This window comes from Mytilus californianus, unplaced genomic scaffold, assembly GCF_021869535.1.
Source record: "Mytilus californianus isolate M0D057914Y unplaced genomic scaffold, xbMytCali1.0.p SCAF_6, whole genome shotgun sequence".
In the NCBI taxonomy this organism is placed as follows: Eukaryota; Metazoa; Mollusca; class Bivalvia; order Mytilida; family Mytilidae; genus Mytilus; species Mytilus californianus.
The window spans coordinates 108,987,635-109,005,577 of record NW_026262712.1 but is presented as its reverse complement, the minus strand read 5'-3'; the positions used below and the strand labels follow the sequence as shown (position 1 = coordinate 109,005,577).

The window sequence follows — 17,943 nt, the reverse complement described above, 5'->3', positions numbered from 1 at the left end:
TTTAATGATACCTGTAATAAAAGTCAGCTTTTGTACATGTATGTGTTTGTGTGTTATGGTATTTGAACATGCTTTTATTAAATATATATAGCATAAAACTACATGTTATTGCTTGATAAATTGTTCATTGTACAATGTACCTGTGGTTCATGTAATATTCATTAGAAATTTCACAGTATACCTGTATTTTCAGTAACAGTGAGGAAATCGATTCAAGCAGTGCCAAATCAGGCTCTGCATTAAGGTAAAAGAAAAGCTGCACTTAGAATACAGGGATAAATTTCAACATTATCTGCTATGCTATTGTAATATAACTTTATAAAATGGACTGCTGATTAAAAACCAGAGGAATGTGCAGGCCCAATAGTCCATTTGCTAATTTTGTAATTGACTCTGTAATTAGAGATCCATTTATGAGTTGTTTCCCTTAAAAGGGAAATAAATTTTCATTGACATGAAAGAGTTTTCAGAAAGAGCAGCCAATTTTGCCGGGTATAGAACCAAACTACAAAAGGGAACCAACTTGTTTAAAAAGTGTGTAATAACACTATCAAATAGTGAATTGGCAAATAGACTACTGTAGATTCATTATTATTCGTGGGATATCAATTTTCGTGGATTTCGTGGGTACAGGTAAACCACGAATTTAAATGTTCAACAAATTACAAATTTTCTATAGGCTTGTATGCAGATTGGCAAAACCATGAATATGATGAAATCAATTATTCAAAAATGCAAGTTCTCCTCAATCCACAAAAATTGGTACCCACCAAAATTAATGACTCCACAGTATTTTAAGGATATGGACTACTGGACTCTTGTTAATTTTTATCCCTAATAAGTCAGTTAACCACATGTTTCGATCAAAATTCATGGTAGGTCTAGAAGGTTTGTCTTAAGGCCTTTATTTAGTTCATGTTGATTGATGATTATTTATTGTTTATAATCTAGTTATTTTTAGATGGCCACATGTTTTAAATGCCTGCACGCAAATATTTCTGTCATTCAGTTTAATATACATGAATATAGTAACCTACATGTATGATTTATTTGTACATGTTAATTTGTGAATTGATGACTTGACTTTTGTAATGGAAAAATGTAAACAGAAAGCAAATATTTAGATTTGACAAACATAATACCATCATGACCATCTGATATATTGTGTTTGCATATCTAGTCATGTGGAGAAACAATTTTTTTTATTGTAAAATTTTTTATTTAAACTTTGGGATATAGAATGACATAAAGATTATATTTCCGCTCTGCTTAATTTTACTAACATTTTAATAATACAATATTTTATTACTTTAACATAGAACTTTACTTATTAATCATAGAATTATCTTGCAGAGTGATCTTGCTATATTTGAATTATGTTGCTCTTCTATACATGTAGGATAATCATAGAAATGTTTCCAGTTTTTTTTCTTCAATTTTGAGTCATTGCACTTTTATTCAATGACAATCATTTCTTTGTTACTGTGATCTTTAAATGTTAGAAGTTTTTGATATTTGTTGTCTTTTAAAGTAGAAATTTCTTGCTCTCTATTTGTTCATTTATAAATAAATACTGGGATATTAATTTTCATGGATCTAAATAAAAAAAATTCCATGAAGAACTCAGGAATATACAAAAGTCAATTTGCTGTTCTATCAGACTGCTGTTCTCAGACACATGACTTTTCTATGGATTAAATTAACCCCTAACAGCTGTGTTCTATTGAATCTTCCACTTGTAAAAGTTGGTTCTATGACAAAAAGAATTTAACCAGTTTGAATTGTCTTAATTACTGATTTCTGTTCCACATTGGAATTTGTTATAAACTTACCTTTGACTTTTGCAAAGACTGGGGTTCGAACTCTTTCTTTGAAGTCAATTAAATGTTAAATAGCTAACGTTCTGAGCAACACTTGTAGATATAGTTCAATTATCTGTTTTTGCTTTTTTCTTTTTGTTTTCTTTAATCACTGATATTTTTGCAAAAAGAATGTATCACTATAGTGTTTGTTTTCATTTTTTGATAATTATCATCTGTATCATATTATTCAAAAGAAAATTAGAACATTTCGGATTTCATGTTTATAGGAATTTCATCTATTTCAAGCATATTTTTTACAAGTTCGTAAATTGTAATGAGTGTAAATCAATAATAAAAATAATTTTTCTTTCAGTAACATTTTTTTACGGGAAAATTTGTTCTAATTATCTTTATTTTGTCATTGATGGATACATTTCTGAATCATATCTTTATTTTGTAAGTTCATACAACTTTGAATTAATTTCTGTCGAGATAAAAATCATCACCATGACTATATTAATTTGTAATAAATAGTGGTGTGCATTATTCAAGAGAATTGAGTGGTTATTTACCCAGAGATTACAAATGATAGGGTATAATTAATATAAAGAACTGTATTTTGGAAAAGTTGTACAAAGGTTTAAGTACGAGACACAATGGATTAGCGGGCTCATGGTAATTTTTTTTACAAACTAACACTGATCCATTGTATCTCAAACACATAAATCAATAATGAATTGTAGAAATTTTCAGTTTCTTTTAGCATTATTTAGAACTGATGTACCATCATGACCATAGTGCTATTATTTTTTTACAACAGTGCTATTACTTTGCCATTACTTTCAACAATGGTTTTATTCTTCCAAATTTCCTCAATTAATATGGAGATTCTTTTGATTTATAACTTTCATAACCATGATAATATAAAAAAAATGGAAACATGAAATATGACAGTCTCCGTTAAATTTCACCAATACAGGTTTTTGACTATAGTGTTATAAATAGCAAGTAAGAACTGACATATTTTTGTGTCCAAAATGGCCATCTTACACCCTTGATCTTTTGTTAGATCAATGACAGGGCGTGATACTCGAAAGTATTAGACAAAAAAGTCTCATAACAATGCTGCATTGTTTTTTTTTCTTGTCAATCCGTGTCAATTTATCAATGTAATGCACATGCCATCATTCATACAACTGAAAACCTATCACAAGGCTTTGTACTCAATATCCATTGTTTTTATACAATGTGACAGGTAAACTTGCAAAGATTTCAATACCTTGACAAAGAGGATATGATTCTGTGGAACTGTTTCATTTCTTTCGCAATAAAATTCATAAGAGAAACAGATTCCACCACCAAATCTTGTGCAATGCAATATTTTTCCTCTCTTGATAGTTATATTTAAAACACTGTGTTCTCCCCAGGACCTTTTAGCATTATGGTAATATGATGCTATCTGAAATTAGTTTCTTATAGATAGTGTTATGGATGTGGTGCCATAATGTCTAGAAAGAAGAAGGTATTTCACAATTTCCTATTTACCAGGATGATATAAGAAATTTCTGAGGAGAACACTGCTTAATGCTCAACAAACCTCACGCTTTAAATTTGAAAATTTAACCGTCTCAAGTTGAGAAATATTGTATCATACTCTATGCTGTGGTATAACATGTATAATCTATATTTATTATATTTTCAGGTATACATTATTTAATTCCTGATAAAAATAATTCTTTAATACTATGAAATGTTAAAATTTCAGAACAATCTTTTGTTTACATTATAATTGACATCGTGTATAAATTGCAATAAAACATGAACAACAAAGATCGAGAACATTTCCATATTTGTGGGTGAAGGTCAATATTTTTATAAACTGTGTTTAATGTTGTTCAGGTTTCAGAAGAGAAGACAATAGAGTATTTTTTCTTTGATTTTTAAATTTTTTTTACCAGGGTTTCAAAATAAACCTCGTTTCCATCTGTTCGGTTGATACTGATAATAATAGATTATATCCTGTTTCAGAGTTGCGATGGAAATGAATGTTTTAGGAGTAAGAAAAATGATTCAACTGTGTAGTAACTTTAAGAAACTAGAAGTAAGTAATATTTACAAAGTTATACAGTACCTTGAAAATGTTATTCCACTGGTCGAAGACTAATTATTGATAATTTATAGAAGTCTAAAGTAAATATCTGTGGAATAGAAGGCAGTTTGAAATAAGAAAAATGTCATGAAAAGTATTAAAAATGAGAAGATGTCATGCCCCAGCACATGTACTTACTACTACAACTTGTTAAAAACATATAAATAAATGTATTTTACTAAACTTAATAAAAAAATAAAAACATGAATAGGCCAATAATACGTCCTGGTCAATTTTAGGGTCTATATAACTGTAAATTCAAAAATTAGTGCAAGGTTTTTATTAATGCGAATAATGCGATTGGGTGAATATCCCAATAATAAGAATTCACATCTGATATCTGATACATATATCTGTATACAGCGTTTCCTTCATTTCCTTAATCGCAATAATTAATCTCACATTTTTGTTCATTCTTCAATAATGACAATAATAAATGCATGCAGTAATTTCTGAATTTACAGTAATTGAAGACTTAGGCTATACTTTTTTAATTGGACTATTTAAAGGAATGTGGCATGTGTCACTATGATCATCTGACCAATTACAATAAATCAAAAACCTTAAAGGGAAAATTCGCGATTTTTTACTTATCATCTTATTATGTTCATAATACCATAAAAAACATATTCACCAAGTTTTATCTGGATATGAAAACTAATAAAGAAGAAAATTGGGAATTATTAATTTTATTTATTCGAACTTCCTGACTTCTGTGACGTAGTTTAAGTCTTTTTGCATGCCGGGAGTGGAATTAATCTCATTTAAGTCTTGTTCGTTAATCATCTAATAACGCGATTTAAAGCGCATCGACGACTTTTGGCGTAGCTATTAACCAACTAATAATTAAGAAAGTAAAGTGATCAGTCGTGCAACTTTTAAAAATAAAATGTACGATTTATATTTTAAGGATTTCTGATAAGATTATAGTCATTAGTCATTATAGTAATAAAAGTAAATCATACAATAGAATATTTTTATGAATTTTTTTCCGACGGATATTTTCAACAAACATATATAACTGATAGTGTATTAAAAATGCATGTTTGTATTCTCACCTTTTACTTCAGTCTAGCAAACATTTCTCGCTAGTACTGTGTAAAATTAATACAATGTGTATTGTACTGTGACACTTAGTGACTACCTGTTGAATGCGTGGTTAAATTCAAGGTATTTAAAGGTTTGCATTCTGTAATTCTAATCTTTTGATCTTCACTCAGTGAATTTTAGCCGTCACGGTTCACCGTTCCAGGTGTGAACATCATTTCGTATGAATGATAAACGGTAGTGATAGTTTGAGACAGAAAATAAAAAAAGAAATATAATTATTTTGGGGGAGTAATATGGTGGCACAATACCTGGATAGCCGTGGTATATTTTTATATTTTCCGTAAGCTCAGTTTAAAATGAATTATGACTGCTGAATATTTTTGTAACAATGAAATACTGAATTAATTTAATTGAATAAATAATAATGGCATTCTAAACACGAGTGTATGAACTAAAAATTGTACTATTTTAAATTAGAATCGGTAACCTTGCATATTTGAAATAGATAATTACCAATTGCAATTATATAATTTGGTCCGTCCAAAGCGATCTTTATTTACATATTCAGGAATTAATGTCCTTATCAAAATATTTTAAATCTCACAACGTATAAATACTTCAGCCATTTGAAGAAAGATGTTTAAAAAGTTGACAGGAAATTTAAGGTCAACTTTGTCTTATTGGAATGAGATCGAATAATTACGAACAAAAATTATTTTCCGGTTTGAAAAAGATAAAAAAAAAATGATAAAAGAGAAATGTGGGTTGGAGACAGAAAAAAAATTATTATTTGGGGAGGAATATGGTGGCAAAATAACTGAATCGCCGTTTTATATATTTTTTATATTTTGCGTTAGCTCAGTTTTCAAATAGATGGGTGAGTATTTTGTTGTAACATCGGATTCCTGAATAACTTTCAATGAAATAATTTTATAAGTAAAAATGGCCCACGAAAACGAGCGTATAAACCAAAAACTGTGCTATTCTGAATTATCATCAGTAACCTTGAATATTTAAATGTGCAGGGAAAATTATCAGTTACATTAATATAGTTTGGTCTGTCCAAAGCGATCTACATTTACCTAATCGGGAATGTCCTTATTAAAATATTCTACATCTCACAACAAATACTTTAGCTATTTGACCAACGATGTTTAAAAAAAATTTACAGAATCAATCTAACGTCAACTTTCCTTTATTGAATGGAGACAGACAGACCGACGGAATCAATTTTCAATGTGCTTTATATCTAAGTCTTGTACATTTGCAAGACTAATCATTCATTCATAAACCATGTCTATACCGCATACATATATATACATATAATTATATGTCTGTCCTAACTGACAAGAATACTCCTGGTTTTTCGATAGACTTGACCTCCAACCCCCCCCCCCCCCCTCAAACCTGAGAACATTATATCTAACAATGTTTAAGTTCCTGCCCAAATCAGAAAAAAAAAAGAAGAAAAAAAATGAAAGAGATGAACCACTAGAGATGAACGGTAATTCACATCAGATTCAGATATTTATATAGTTGATTGTCGTTAACTAGAGATGTATAGTTACATGTCTCTGCGTTAACTGATAAGAATAACAGGAAAGTATAAACTTGAAATAGATTTATGATGAATAATATGCAACTGCGGCACCCCTTTTTATCAAAACGTACATGCATGTATTTTAATGACTGTCCATTATTTCCATTATAATGACAATTGTACGTGAAATCCTATAGTTGGTGAGACTTTTTTTTTACCAGATATGCGACTTTTCGTATTTATATTTTCTCTTACATTACTCTTATTTAATATTTTATGCATAAGTGCAATATTGGGAATGGTTTATTCCCCCACAAGCTAACTTAATAAATTAATCAACCCTCAAGCTGATCAGACGTTAATACAACTACTATCAGTCTATCCGGAGTGTAGTTTCTTTATTTCTTCAAATAAACTTTTTGGGGATCATTAGTGTACGTCCAGTGGCATATATATTACATACATGTCGGAACAGGAAAATTGGCATAAGGTTTTATTAGAACCATGTTCACATTAATATACATTATACCCAACAATTGAGATGATGACGAATTTCTTCAACTGTTCTAGAACAATCTAATTGAAATATAAATCTGTGATTTTACTATGTCCATAACTTTGATGAACCAAAGCAAGTTATATATCGACCTGTATTTAAATCAAATTGGTTCTGGATGTTCTTTCTTATATTCAATATACAATTTTAAATTGCGACTATCTAAAGTTCCGTAACTTTCTATCTAGGCGTATAAACCAATGATCGACAAGTGCGTACATTTTTGTTAAATCAATAGTCTTTCATTTTTCAAAATGTCCATCATTATTGACAACGAGTATATACTTACATTTTCCCCAATTTACCCTTGGAAAAAATATGTAAATAGATTTTTATTTTGTCAAATCTTTTTTGGGAATTATTTAGATTTTCATAAATATCATTCTTTACACCAAAAATGTTATTTATAAACAAGCGTATGAGTTTAGTAATGACTAGTATATCACTATCGGACACGCAAGACAGAGATATTATACACCTGATAGTTTCAAAATGGAAAGTTACAAGTTATCGGCTGTGTACGCTGATCAATACCCTCAGAAGTGAAGCGATGCATGAACATGCTTTATGTGATTGTGTAATAAGAGTTTTTAAGCCCGACAGGAAATCGCTTGAATACCTGGACGTGTCACCTCACAATACCTCAGGGAATAATTCCTTTAGCCATGCTGGTGATCAGATAAGAGAAGGTCCGAATTTATTTAAATAAGTTTATTACATAAAAGAATTATGAACAAATTAGATTTTCGAAAACGATTTTACACGGAACACTTATTTATGACATTGAACTTTGACTTTTTAACTAATTCCCATATAAATTTCTTGTTTCAAAAACTTCGTAAAGAAAAAACAGTTGAAAAACGTCAGACCATAGTTATTTAAAAAAATAATTACATTTTCCGTATCAAGTTAGTTAGTCGGCGAGTTAGTTAGTTAAATGCGACTACGTTAGGTTACTGCTGGTTTTGGTCCTTTGTGGTTTATAGATATATCGTGGTTTCTAAACCGAGAAAATGTCAAAATGGCCGCACGCAGAGAATTGATACTCTAAATTTAAAATCGATGGTGATCTCTTATCTAGCAGAATAAAACTTTAATATTTATGAATTTGTGCTTTTTTAAACAGAATGGACATAATATCAATTTTTTATTTTTTTGCGAAGTTTCCCTTTAACAAGCTATGTGTAGACAAATTAATACTGGTACAAATTTGTGCTATATTTTGTGAAATGGAGATCTGTACCACAACCTACCTCATGGTCGGTAAAAAGACTAGGATGGAAGTACAATTTATAACAATACTTTGGTAAACTTTAGATTTATTTGGCAAACCATTGAAATAGGATATAAGTATATTTCATTACAATATATATACACATGATTTCTCTAATTCTTAGCCAATTTATACCTTCAGTGACCAGTTAATTATTTCTTATAATGAATGTGTGGTTCCCAGTACTTCATTCATCAAAATTCAATTATGACTTCAAATTTTTTTGCTTTCCTATAACTAAGCTATTGTTATAACTTCATGGAAAAAAGGTGACTATGCCTTATAGTATTTCTTTTAATGAACACTACCATTTGTAGATCATTAGGGCCCTGCCTAGTGGCGGGTCGCCCTATAGTGATCAGTATGTCCGTCCATAACAAATTGTGTCTGCTCTATATCTAGAGAACCGTTATAATTTCATACTTTATACTTGATATGTATATTAACCAACACCAGAGGATGTGTCATAATGTTTGTGCAACTTCCTAGGTCAAAGTTCAAGGTCAAAAACTTTGGTTTCAATTGACAACCCCATGTCCTATGGTAAAGATGCTGGCCCACAGAGATGGTTCCTATCTCAATGATGTCTAGTTTAATAAGAAAATACAGTTTGACTAGATATTGTCTAAAAATCATTATAGAAACAGATTCCACAACCCTATTGTGTGCCATAAGATATTTCTAAAACTCTTCACAATTAGATTTTAAACATTCAAATGCCTATAAAGCTGCACATTTTAAATCTAAAAAGTTAACAGTCTCCAAAGAAGAAATATCCTATCACACTCGCTGCAGTGATATAATCTATATATATGCATCTGGATTGTCATTTTCAGCATTATATTTTATTACCATGATTGTTAATGTGGTATGGATATCTTAAATCAAACTATACATTTCATGACTATTTTTGTACATTTTTGTGAGTCTTGCTTTAATCTGTAAATTGTTTTTCAGGTGTTTGTTCATGTGTCAACAGCATATGCTAATTGTGATCGACCATTCATAGAAGAAATGGTTTACCAACCTAGTGTTGAACCACAGAAACTCATAGATGCTTTAGAGTAAGCTAATTTAACACTGAGGCAATACAATCATGCCAAAGTAGTAATAAATTTCGATAACTGATGCACAGTTCTAATTGAAATAAACAACTTTATTAATTAAAATTTTCTCATTGAATTAAGAGTTAAAGATTGAAATTGGTAAAACTACAATAGACCAATATTTCACAATAGATATATATAGTAAACCAAAAACATAGCTGCTTATGAAAAAGTATTTAATTGAGAATCACATTTTTAACAAAGGGGTATGTGATTAGAAAAGATTGTTTTAAATGTAAATATTATAAATTTTGTAAATGTTTTATGACAATCAGTTTTTGACACTTTTATAAATAAATTTATTATTACTATAAGACATGTTAATGTGGTTCATATTTAAATTTTTTTTTCTATTTATAGTTGGTTGGATGATGAGATGCTTGATCAAATTACTTCAAAATTGATTGGTGACAAACCCAATACATATACCTTCACAAAACAGCTGGCGGAACATTTGTTGATAAAGGAAGGTTCAAATCTACCTCTAGCAATCTTACGTCCTTCAATAGTCGGTGCTTCATGGAAGGAGCCATTTCCTGTAAGTTTTCTGTACAGATAACAAAGCAGATGAGATAAAATGTAGGGTCATATGTTAAATTGGTTGTAATCTGAAAAATCTTTGGCAGTAAAATCATTTTTGTTGAGCCTGCGACTTTTGTCGCAGAAAGCTCGACATAGGGATAGTGATCCGGCGGCGGCGGCGCTAGCTAACTTCTTAAAAGCTTTATATTTTAGAAGGTGGAAGACCTGGATGCTTCATACTTTGTATATGGATGCCTCATGTTACGAAGTTTCCGTCAGTCACATGTCCAATGTCCTTGACCTCATTTTCATGGTTCATTGGTCAATGTTTAGTTTTCTTTGTTAATGTTAAGTTTATGTGACAGTTGTAATAAAGCTTTTTCATTAAGGACTATCAACATAATATCAGTGATTAGTAAAGAAGGTGAGACATTTCAGTGTGTGCACTCTTGTTACACCTTCATAGAGATTTACATATTTTATGAAAAAGGGGGTTGTAGAATTAAGATTTGCATATTTTATGAAAAAGGGGGTTATAGAATTAAGATTTGCATATTTTATGAAAAAGGGGGTTATAGAATTAAGATTTGCATATTTTATGAAAAAGGGGGTTATAGAATTAAGATTTGCATATTTTATGAAAAAGGGGGTTATAGAATTAAGATTTGCATATTTTCTGAAAAAGGGGGTTGTAGAATTAAGATTCAGAAACTGTTTTAACAATTCCTAAATCAATATTTCTGGAATAAATGCAACTCTCTGTATGCAAACCATAAAGTGAGATAACTAAGGCAGATTTTTATTGATGATAATTATAGAAATTCTAATCCAAGAATTCAAATATAGAAAAATATTCAATGAGTGACCAAACAACAAATTAATTCACGAATGTGGTCACAAGTTGAATATTTTTCAATATTGTAATTCTGGGATTAGTTATTCTTTTTTTTACATTAACCATAATTTTTAATGGAAATAAAGTAAACAAATTAAAAGGAACAATATCTTTTTTTACGCATTCTCAGTTGTATTGATGCAACACCCATTGTTGTATGACGTCAGAGAAGTGAAATGATCAGATTTATCTCTCATTTGAAATTAACAGTTTTTATTTCACTGGGGAAATTACGGTAATTCATTGCAAACAATTTAATAAAAAGGAATATTACCAGCAAAAATGGAACAGCAAGTTTAAATTAATGCAGTGTTAAATCTGTTACATTTTCTTATGGGTTTCAGAATTTACAATATTAAAATTTTTTCTAAACTTAAATTTTTTTTACAATTGATCTAGTCTTTCTTTTAAATGTTTGGTTACATTGTTTTATGTGATGTTTATTATGTCCACTGATAAAATTGAAACTTTCAGTTATTCCATTTACTGTCAATGGTATAACTTCCTACAGTAAATTAGACACTTTTTATTTATTCTATGTTGTTTATATTTTTACAGGGTTGGATAGATAACTTTAATGGACCAAGTGGACTTTACGTGGCAGTAAGTTAATCATATTTAAAATAATTTTAGAATTAAAATAAAACAATGTTTAGATTATAAAAAAAGAAACCATTGTTGTTGATATATTTGTTTTGTCTCCTGTGGCAATGAAGAGTGGGGACTAAAAATACTGGATGTTCGTCCATCTGTCTGTCTGATCTTGTATTAAAGTGCTCTCACATCTACATTTTTGGTAAGATTTTAATGAGATTACAAACAAATGCTTTAATCAGCAATTTCTGGGACATGATAAAAAAAAAAGTGGTAATCAACTAATTTTACAAGATTAATGTATAAATGATATGGAAAATTGCATTAAAAGTGCTCTCACATATACATTTGATTTTTGGGGCAATGAAATATTTGCAGGGATAGAGGACATTGGAACACTAGTGTTCCTATTTAATTACAGATTAACATGTTTAACTCTTTTTCATACATTCCTAATAGTACTTATGAATATATTTTTGATAAATGTTATGATTATGGAAGAGAGATGTTTTGCTTCAAATTTTTTACTACCGGTAGTTTAGAAATATTAAATTATTTACTTAAGTAACCTTTCTGGTTTATTTTTAGGCTGGTAAAGGAATTTTACGATACATGAATTGTGATGCAATGGGTGTAGCAGACATAATTCCTGTAGATATTCCTGTTAACATGATGATCACTATGGCATGGTACACAGCAGTATACAAGCCAAGTACAGTACCAATATTCCACAGTACCTCAGGATCTGTAAATCCATTCACATGGGGAGAAATAGGTAGATACCGAATGCAGAAAAAGAATCGAAAATTGATTTTAAAAAATAACATCAGCATTATTAATTTTTAAAAAAGATTGTAAACAAAACAGACACAACTATTGACTTAAAAAGCACATCTGATATTTCTGAAAACTGTTCAATGCATTGTGACCTTGTCAAAGGATGACACAATTAGTAAGAAGTTCAAAAGTTTTTAAATACAAAAGAGAAAAAGTTCAGTACACAAAATTGATGTAAATGCAAAACTACAAAATATTATCACAAAAAGTAGCACCTTATAATTTATGTCAACAAAATTGAGGAGGTTCTTTGGATTTCCCCTGTTGTCTTTGTTTTCATTTGTGCATCCATGGCCACTTCCTGTTCAAAGAATCTAATAAACAGTAAGGGCCATGGAATTTTGTTGTGCAAGTGCATCTTAGAAAGAAATGTTATGTGTCATCACATACACCTTATTTCAAGATTCTGTGGCTTTAATTTAATTTTGAAGCTTCATTACAATTTTTTTCTAGAGAATGTAGTTATGAATTTTTGGAAGAAAGTTCCCTTAGATTCCTGTTTCAGAAGACCAAAGGCACCAATAGCTAAATCTGGGTAAGTATTCCTAAGTCAGGCAATTTTAAAGGTAGAGTGGTAAAAGTCAGACATACAAAGTCTAATGTTTAGGTGAGCAGAATACACATATGGTTTGAAAAAGTCACAATTCTTCAATACAAAGTTCTGTAAACAGATCTCTTTCCTATTTTGATATTTTCAAGTTAATGTAAAGTTATTGAAGTGGAGTATCTTTACGATAATTAAATTGTAAATACATTAAAATTCATGTTCATTTCTGTCATTTCAAAACAGTATATCCTGTTTTAGTTGTTATTTAATTAATTTTGTGGTTTTGTCAAGTCTACAAACAATCTAAACGGAAATTTGTATTTTGTTGAACACTTAAACTTGTGGTTCACATAAAGTCTCGAAATCCACAAAAATTGTTACCCCATAACAATTAATCCACTGTAGTCCATATTTACAGGAAACAGTAATAAAAACAAATTACTAAAATGCTTTAACCAATTTGCATGAAACTTTGGTGTATTGTTTATATCTATTGACGTGAGCTCCCTTTTGATTTTTATAAATTTTGGGTTTTACGTTTCCGAATTATGGGGTTTTATTCATTAAAAAAGGGGTATTTTCCAGTTTTCGGACTCAGGCTTAAAAATGCTTTGAGCAATTTTCATGAAACTTTGATGAATTGTTTACATCTATTGATGTGAGCTACCTTTAGATTTTTATAAAGTTTAGATTTTACGTTTCTGAGGTAATGGGTTTGATTCATTAAAAAAGAGGTTTTTCCAGTTTTTTGACAATAACTCAAAAGTGCTAAGAGCAGTTTTAATGAAACTTTGGTGACTGGTTCATATCTATTAAAATAACCTCCCTTTGGTTCTTTGTTAATTTCTGATATGCCATTGAGGAGTTATGGAACTTTATTCGTTGAAAAAGCGAAGGGCGTATCATGCGCTCATCTTGCAGCTCTCTATTCAATTTGTATTGCTTGCTGTGCAGGTTACTTCATGAACCATAGAAAAGTATCAGATCTGCATAATTTAGCTATACAACATGCAATTTATGGTACACATTATATCACATACAAAATATGAACTGATTGTCAAAGAACTTATATAACCACAATTTGTTTTAAATTAATTTATAAGTCAAAACTTTGACTTTAGTGTATTGGGGACATTAAGTATTTAGTATTAAAATTGGTACAAAAAGATTGTTTTTATTTGGTAAGTTAAGTTAAAACCAATTGAATACATGTAATACATGTAATCTACAAGTTCACTTAACTCTCAAAATATTCGATGATTGAAATAAATTTATAAGCTTATGGTAAATTTAATGATGCGCATATTGTGGATCTAAATTCTCTGCCATATGAATAAATGAATTTATTTATTATGTTTCAGATTTCTGCTAGATTATTATATATTTGTTAGTCATATGATACCTGCTTACTTTGCTGACTTAGGTTACTGCATGCTTGGAAAACGACCAAGGTAAGATAAACTTGAGATCACATGATTACAACCCAGTCTACAAAGCACACAATATATGAGCTGCGTCGGATAGAAAGCGACCTTATGCAAATAGATATCTGCCATTATCAAAGCATCTGTTAACTTATTTAGGGTTGAAAAAAATCTTTATGCAAAATCTGTAACTGTTTCGAAATTGAGTTGATATAAGAACCCTACCAAACAGACCAAATTCATCTTTTATATGGTATTTGAATGTTCCAAAACCAATCAAAGTCGTATATGTGCACTTGCATAAGGTCGATTTCTATCCGACACAGCTCATACAATGAAATAATTACTTATATTTAAAATTAAGTCAAATAAGTAATTGAAGGTGTCCATCAAACTCCCAGTTTATTGGCTTACCAATCTAACAAAGATTTATAAAAACATGTAGAAACACTTAGGGTCCCAGCAGTTGTTTTCAGTCTACAAGCACTGTAAAGGTTGCAATTCTGTAAATATAGACAATGCAATTTCCCATAGGAACTCCCTTTGTGGCTAAAACTGTGCCACTTTTACTATGAAGTTTCATGAAAAATTATATCCCAGAACGGAAAGTTGATATACACTACTATTTTATGCAAAGGTCAAAATATAGGGCTGTGCGGTATATTTTCAACATTTATATGCCCTGAACTTCTATACTAAAATTCTATACTACCCTTACCTCCACTTTTGGACCTCCTAAGAATTAAATTTTAGGCACTTCCATGTTTTTCTATACTGGTAACATTTCCAAGTTATGTCTCTATGAGATGAAACACAGAGATCATATCTGGGAACCAGTACGTTAACAAATTAACATATCTATGAATATTATATATCTCCCCAAAAGAGGCTTGCGAAACAGCTGTATTTACAAAGTGCAACCTAAATGTAGTCATTTATTGAACAGATTTTAAATTATATGGGACATTGTAGACAATTCATTTCTGGTTGTCAGTATGCTAACAATTATTTTAGTCTTATTCCATATCATAAATTTACATGTGCATGATGGCTTGTTTCAAAACAAACACTTTCACATCATATAGATTTGTCAGGATTTGTCAACAAAGTTGTTGTTGTGTTCCTTATTTTGAGATATTAAGTCATATATGAAGTGAAGATACAGATTCAGATAAATTAATTATGCAAATATTTTATTTACTTATATATTATGGCCATTTTTACAATAATATTAGTATTCGTTTTCAGTAGGTTTAAAAATGTATAAATTTTATCAATAAATGACAAATAATAGTGCAGAAATTTTATTTGTTACAAATATCATAATTTAGATAATGGTATTTACAAATAATTACCATTTTGCGCTTAGTTGGCAGTAAATTTAAATATGAGCAACAGCCTTACCCAAAAAGATATTTTAATTCATATTTTTTTTGTTAGGTTATCCCTGTTATTCATATTTCTATATGAATGGGTATTTCTGAACATAAGCTAATATTGTAAATGCAGAATTTTTAGTTTGCATTTATAATTGATATTTTTTTAAGAATGGAAAAAAATATATGATCAATTATTGCTATTTTAGTAAATGCTTTATACAAATAATAATTTCTAAATTTGAAATGTGAGTTTTTATTTTTGAAAGATCTATTCAGTAGCAATTTACACAAAAAGTACATCACAAAAGTTTTTGATTTACAGTACCGATTTTCTTTCAATGCAAAACCTTGAAAAGCATAAAACAAACATGTTAACAAAATTTAAATTTTATTACTATTATCTAACAGACTAGTGTATATTTATGGATCAAATAATTATATACTGGTACCTTTGTAGAATGGTGAAGATCTACAATAAGTTACACCGAGCTATGGGAACACTGACATTCTTCACTACACATTCATGGGAATGGACATACAACAACTTAGACATGTTAAAAAGTAAATTGTCACCGGAGGATAGAAGGGTATGTATCAAACTGGTTAGAGGTATAATTTTAGCTATGTTATTACTAAGAAGGGGGCTTACAGGCATATAATGGGCCCATGAAAAATTGTTTTGGGTAAAATACTTGTGAAATACAAGTTTTTTCACCAAACCCATAAATATCCCTTATATCCTGTGGAAGTCATTACATAGCAAGCTTATCTATGGGGGAGGACTTTTTACCCTTATATCCTATGGAAGTCATTACATAGCAAGCTTATCTATGGGGGAGGTCTTTTTACCCTTATATCCTATGGAAGACATTACATAGCAAGCTTATCTATGGGGGAGGACTTTTTGCCCTTATATCCCATGGAAGCCATTACATAGCAAGCTTATCTATGGGGGAGGACTTTTTACCCTTATATCCTATGGAAGTCATTACAAAGCAAGCTTATCTATGGGGGAGGACTTTTTGCCCTTATATCCTATGGAAGTCATTACATAGCAAGCTTATCTATGGGGAGCACTTTTTACCCTTATATCCTATGGAAGCAATTACATAGCAAGCTTATCTATGGGGGAGGACTTTTTACCCTTATATCCTATGGAAGTCATTACATAGCAAGCTTATCTATGGGGGAGGACTTTTTACCCTTATATCCTATGGAAGACATTACATAGCAAGCTTATCTATGGGGAGGACTTTTTACCCTTATATCCTTATGGAAGTCATTACATAGCAAGCTTATCTATGGGGGAGGACTTTTTACCCTTATATCCTATGGAAGCCATTACATAACAAGCTTATCTATGGGGAGGACTTTTTACCCTTTTATCCTTATGGAAGCCATTACATAGCAAGCTTATCTATGGGGGAGGACTTTTTGCCCTTATATCCCATGGAAGCCATTACATAGCAAGCTTATCTATGGGGGAGGACTTTTTACCCTTATATCCTATGGAAGTCATTACATAGCAAGCTTATCTATGGGGAGGACTTTTTACCCTTTTATCCTTATGGAAGCCATTACATAGCAAGCTTATCTATGGGGGAGGACTTTTTACCCTTATATCCTATGGAAGACATTACATAGCAAGCTTATCTATGGGGAGGACTTTTTACCCTTTTATCCTTATGGAAGCCATTACATAGCAAGCTTATCTATGGGGGAGGACTTTTTGCCCTTATATCCCATGGAAGCCATTACATAGCAAGCTTATCTATAGGGGGGGGGGGCTTATTACCCTTATATCCTATGGAAGTCATTACATAGCAAGCTTATCTATGGGGGAGGACCTTTTGCTGACCATGAGATGTTGTAAACTTGAATTGGTTCTTCTGTAATGCATAAATTTGAACAAAGTTTAATAAATTACATTTTATAAGATTGAAAATCATGACTTTCCATATCTGAATATTTTTAGCAATTGTTCCTGTTATTAAATCCTATTTCCTCAAATCAGATCTTGTGACAATTGTTTACAATCATCACTGGATTTCAATGTGACAATAGAAGGACATCATGTATGTTTGACCTGAACTATATTGTCTATAAGTAGAATAATACAGTCCCATATAGGATTTCAATGTGACAATAGAAGGACATCATGTATGTTTGACCTGAACTATATTGTCTATAAGTAGAATAATACAGTCCCATATAAGGTTGCTCTCATCCAATGAAATAATGAGAATTTTGTCTGATGAAGGTTAAAAAT

At 30.4% G+C, this 17,943-nt stretch overlaps 1 protein-coding gene across 2 annotated transcripts in view; it reads left to right on the top strand.

Annotated features, from left to right (window-relative positions):
- LOC127704271 (fatty acyl-CoA reductase 1-like) overlaps positions 1 to 17,943 on the top strand; it is a 33,076-nt gene that overhangs the window by 11,945 nt on the left and 3,188 nt on the right. Inside the window, exons 4-12 of one of the 2 annotated variants that reach the window (XM_052208261.1) lie at positions 194 to 244; positions 3,831 to 3,903; positions 9,328 to 9,434; positions 9,837 to 10,014; positions 11,452 to 11,496; positions 12,076 to 12,262; positions 12,778 to 12,859; positions 14,233 to 14,322; positions 16,132 to 16,261. In XM_052208261.1, the coding sequence (XP_052064221.1) occupies positions 194 to 244; positions 3,831 to 3,903; positions 9,328 to 9,434; positions 9,837 to 10,014; positions 11,452 to 11,496; positions 12,076 to 12,262; positions 12,778 to 12,859; positions 14,233 to 14,322; positions 16,132 to 16,261 (943 nt within the window). The remainder of the gene's footprint in view (positions 1 to 193; positions 245 to 3,830; positions 3,904 to 9,327; positions 9,435 to 9,836; positions 10,015 to 11,451; positions 11,497 to 12,075; positions 12,263 to 12,777; positions 12,860 to 14,232; positions 14,323 to 16,131; positions 16,262 to 17,943) is intronic. The other variant, XM_052208262.1, reaches the window with a different exon arrangement.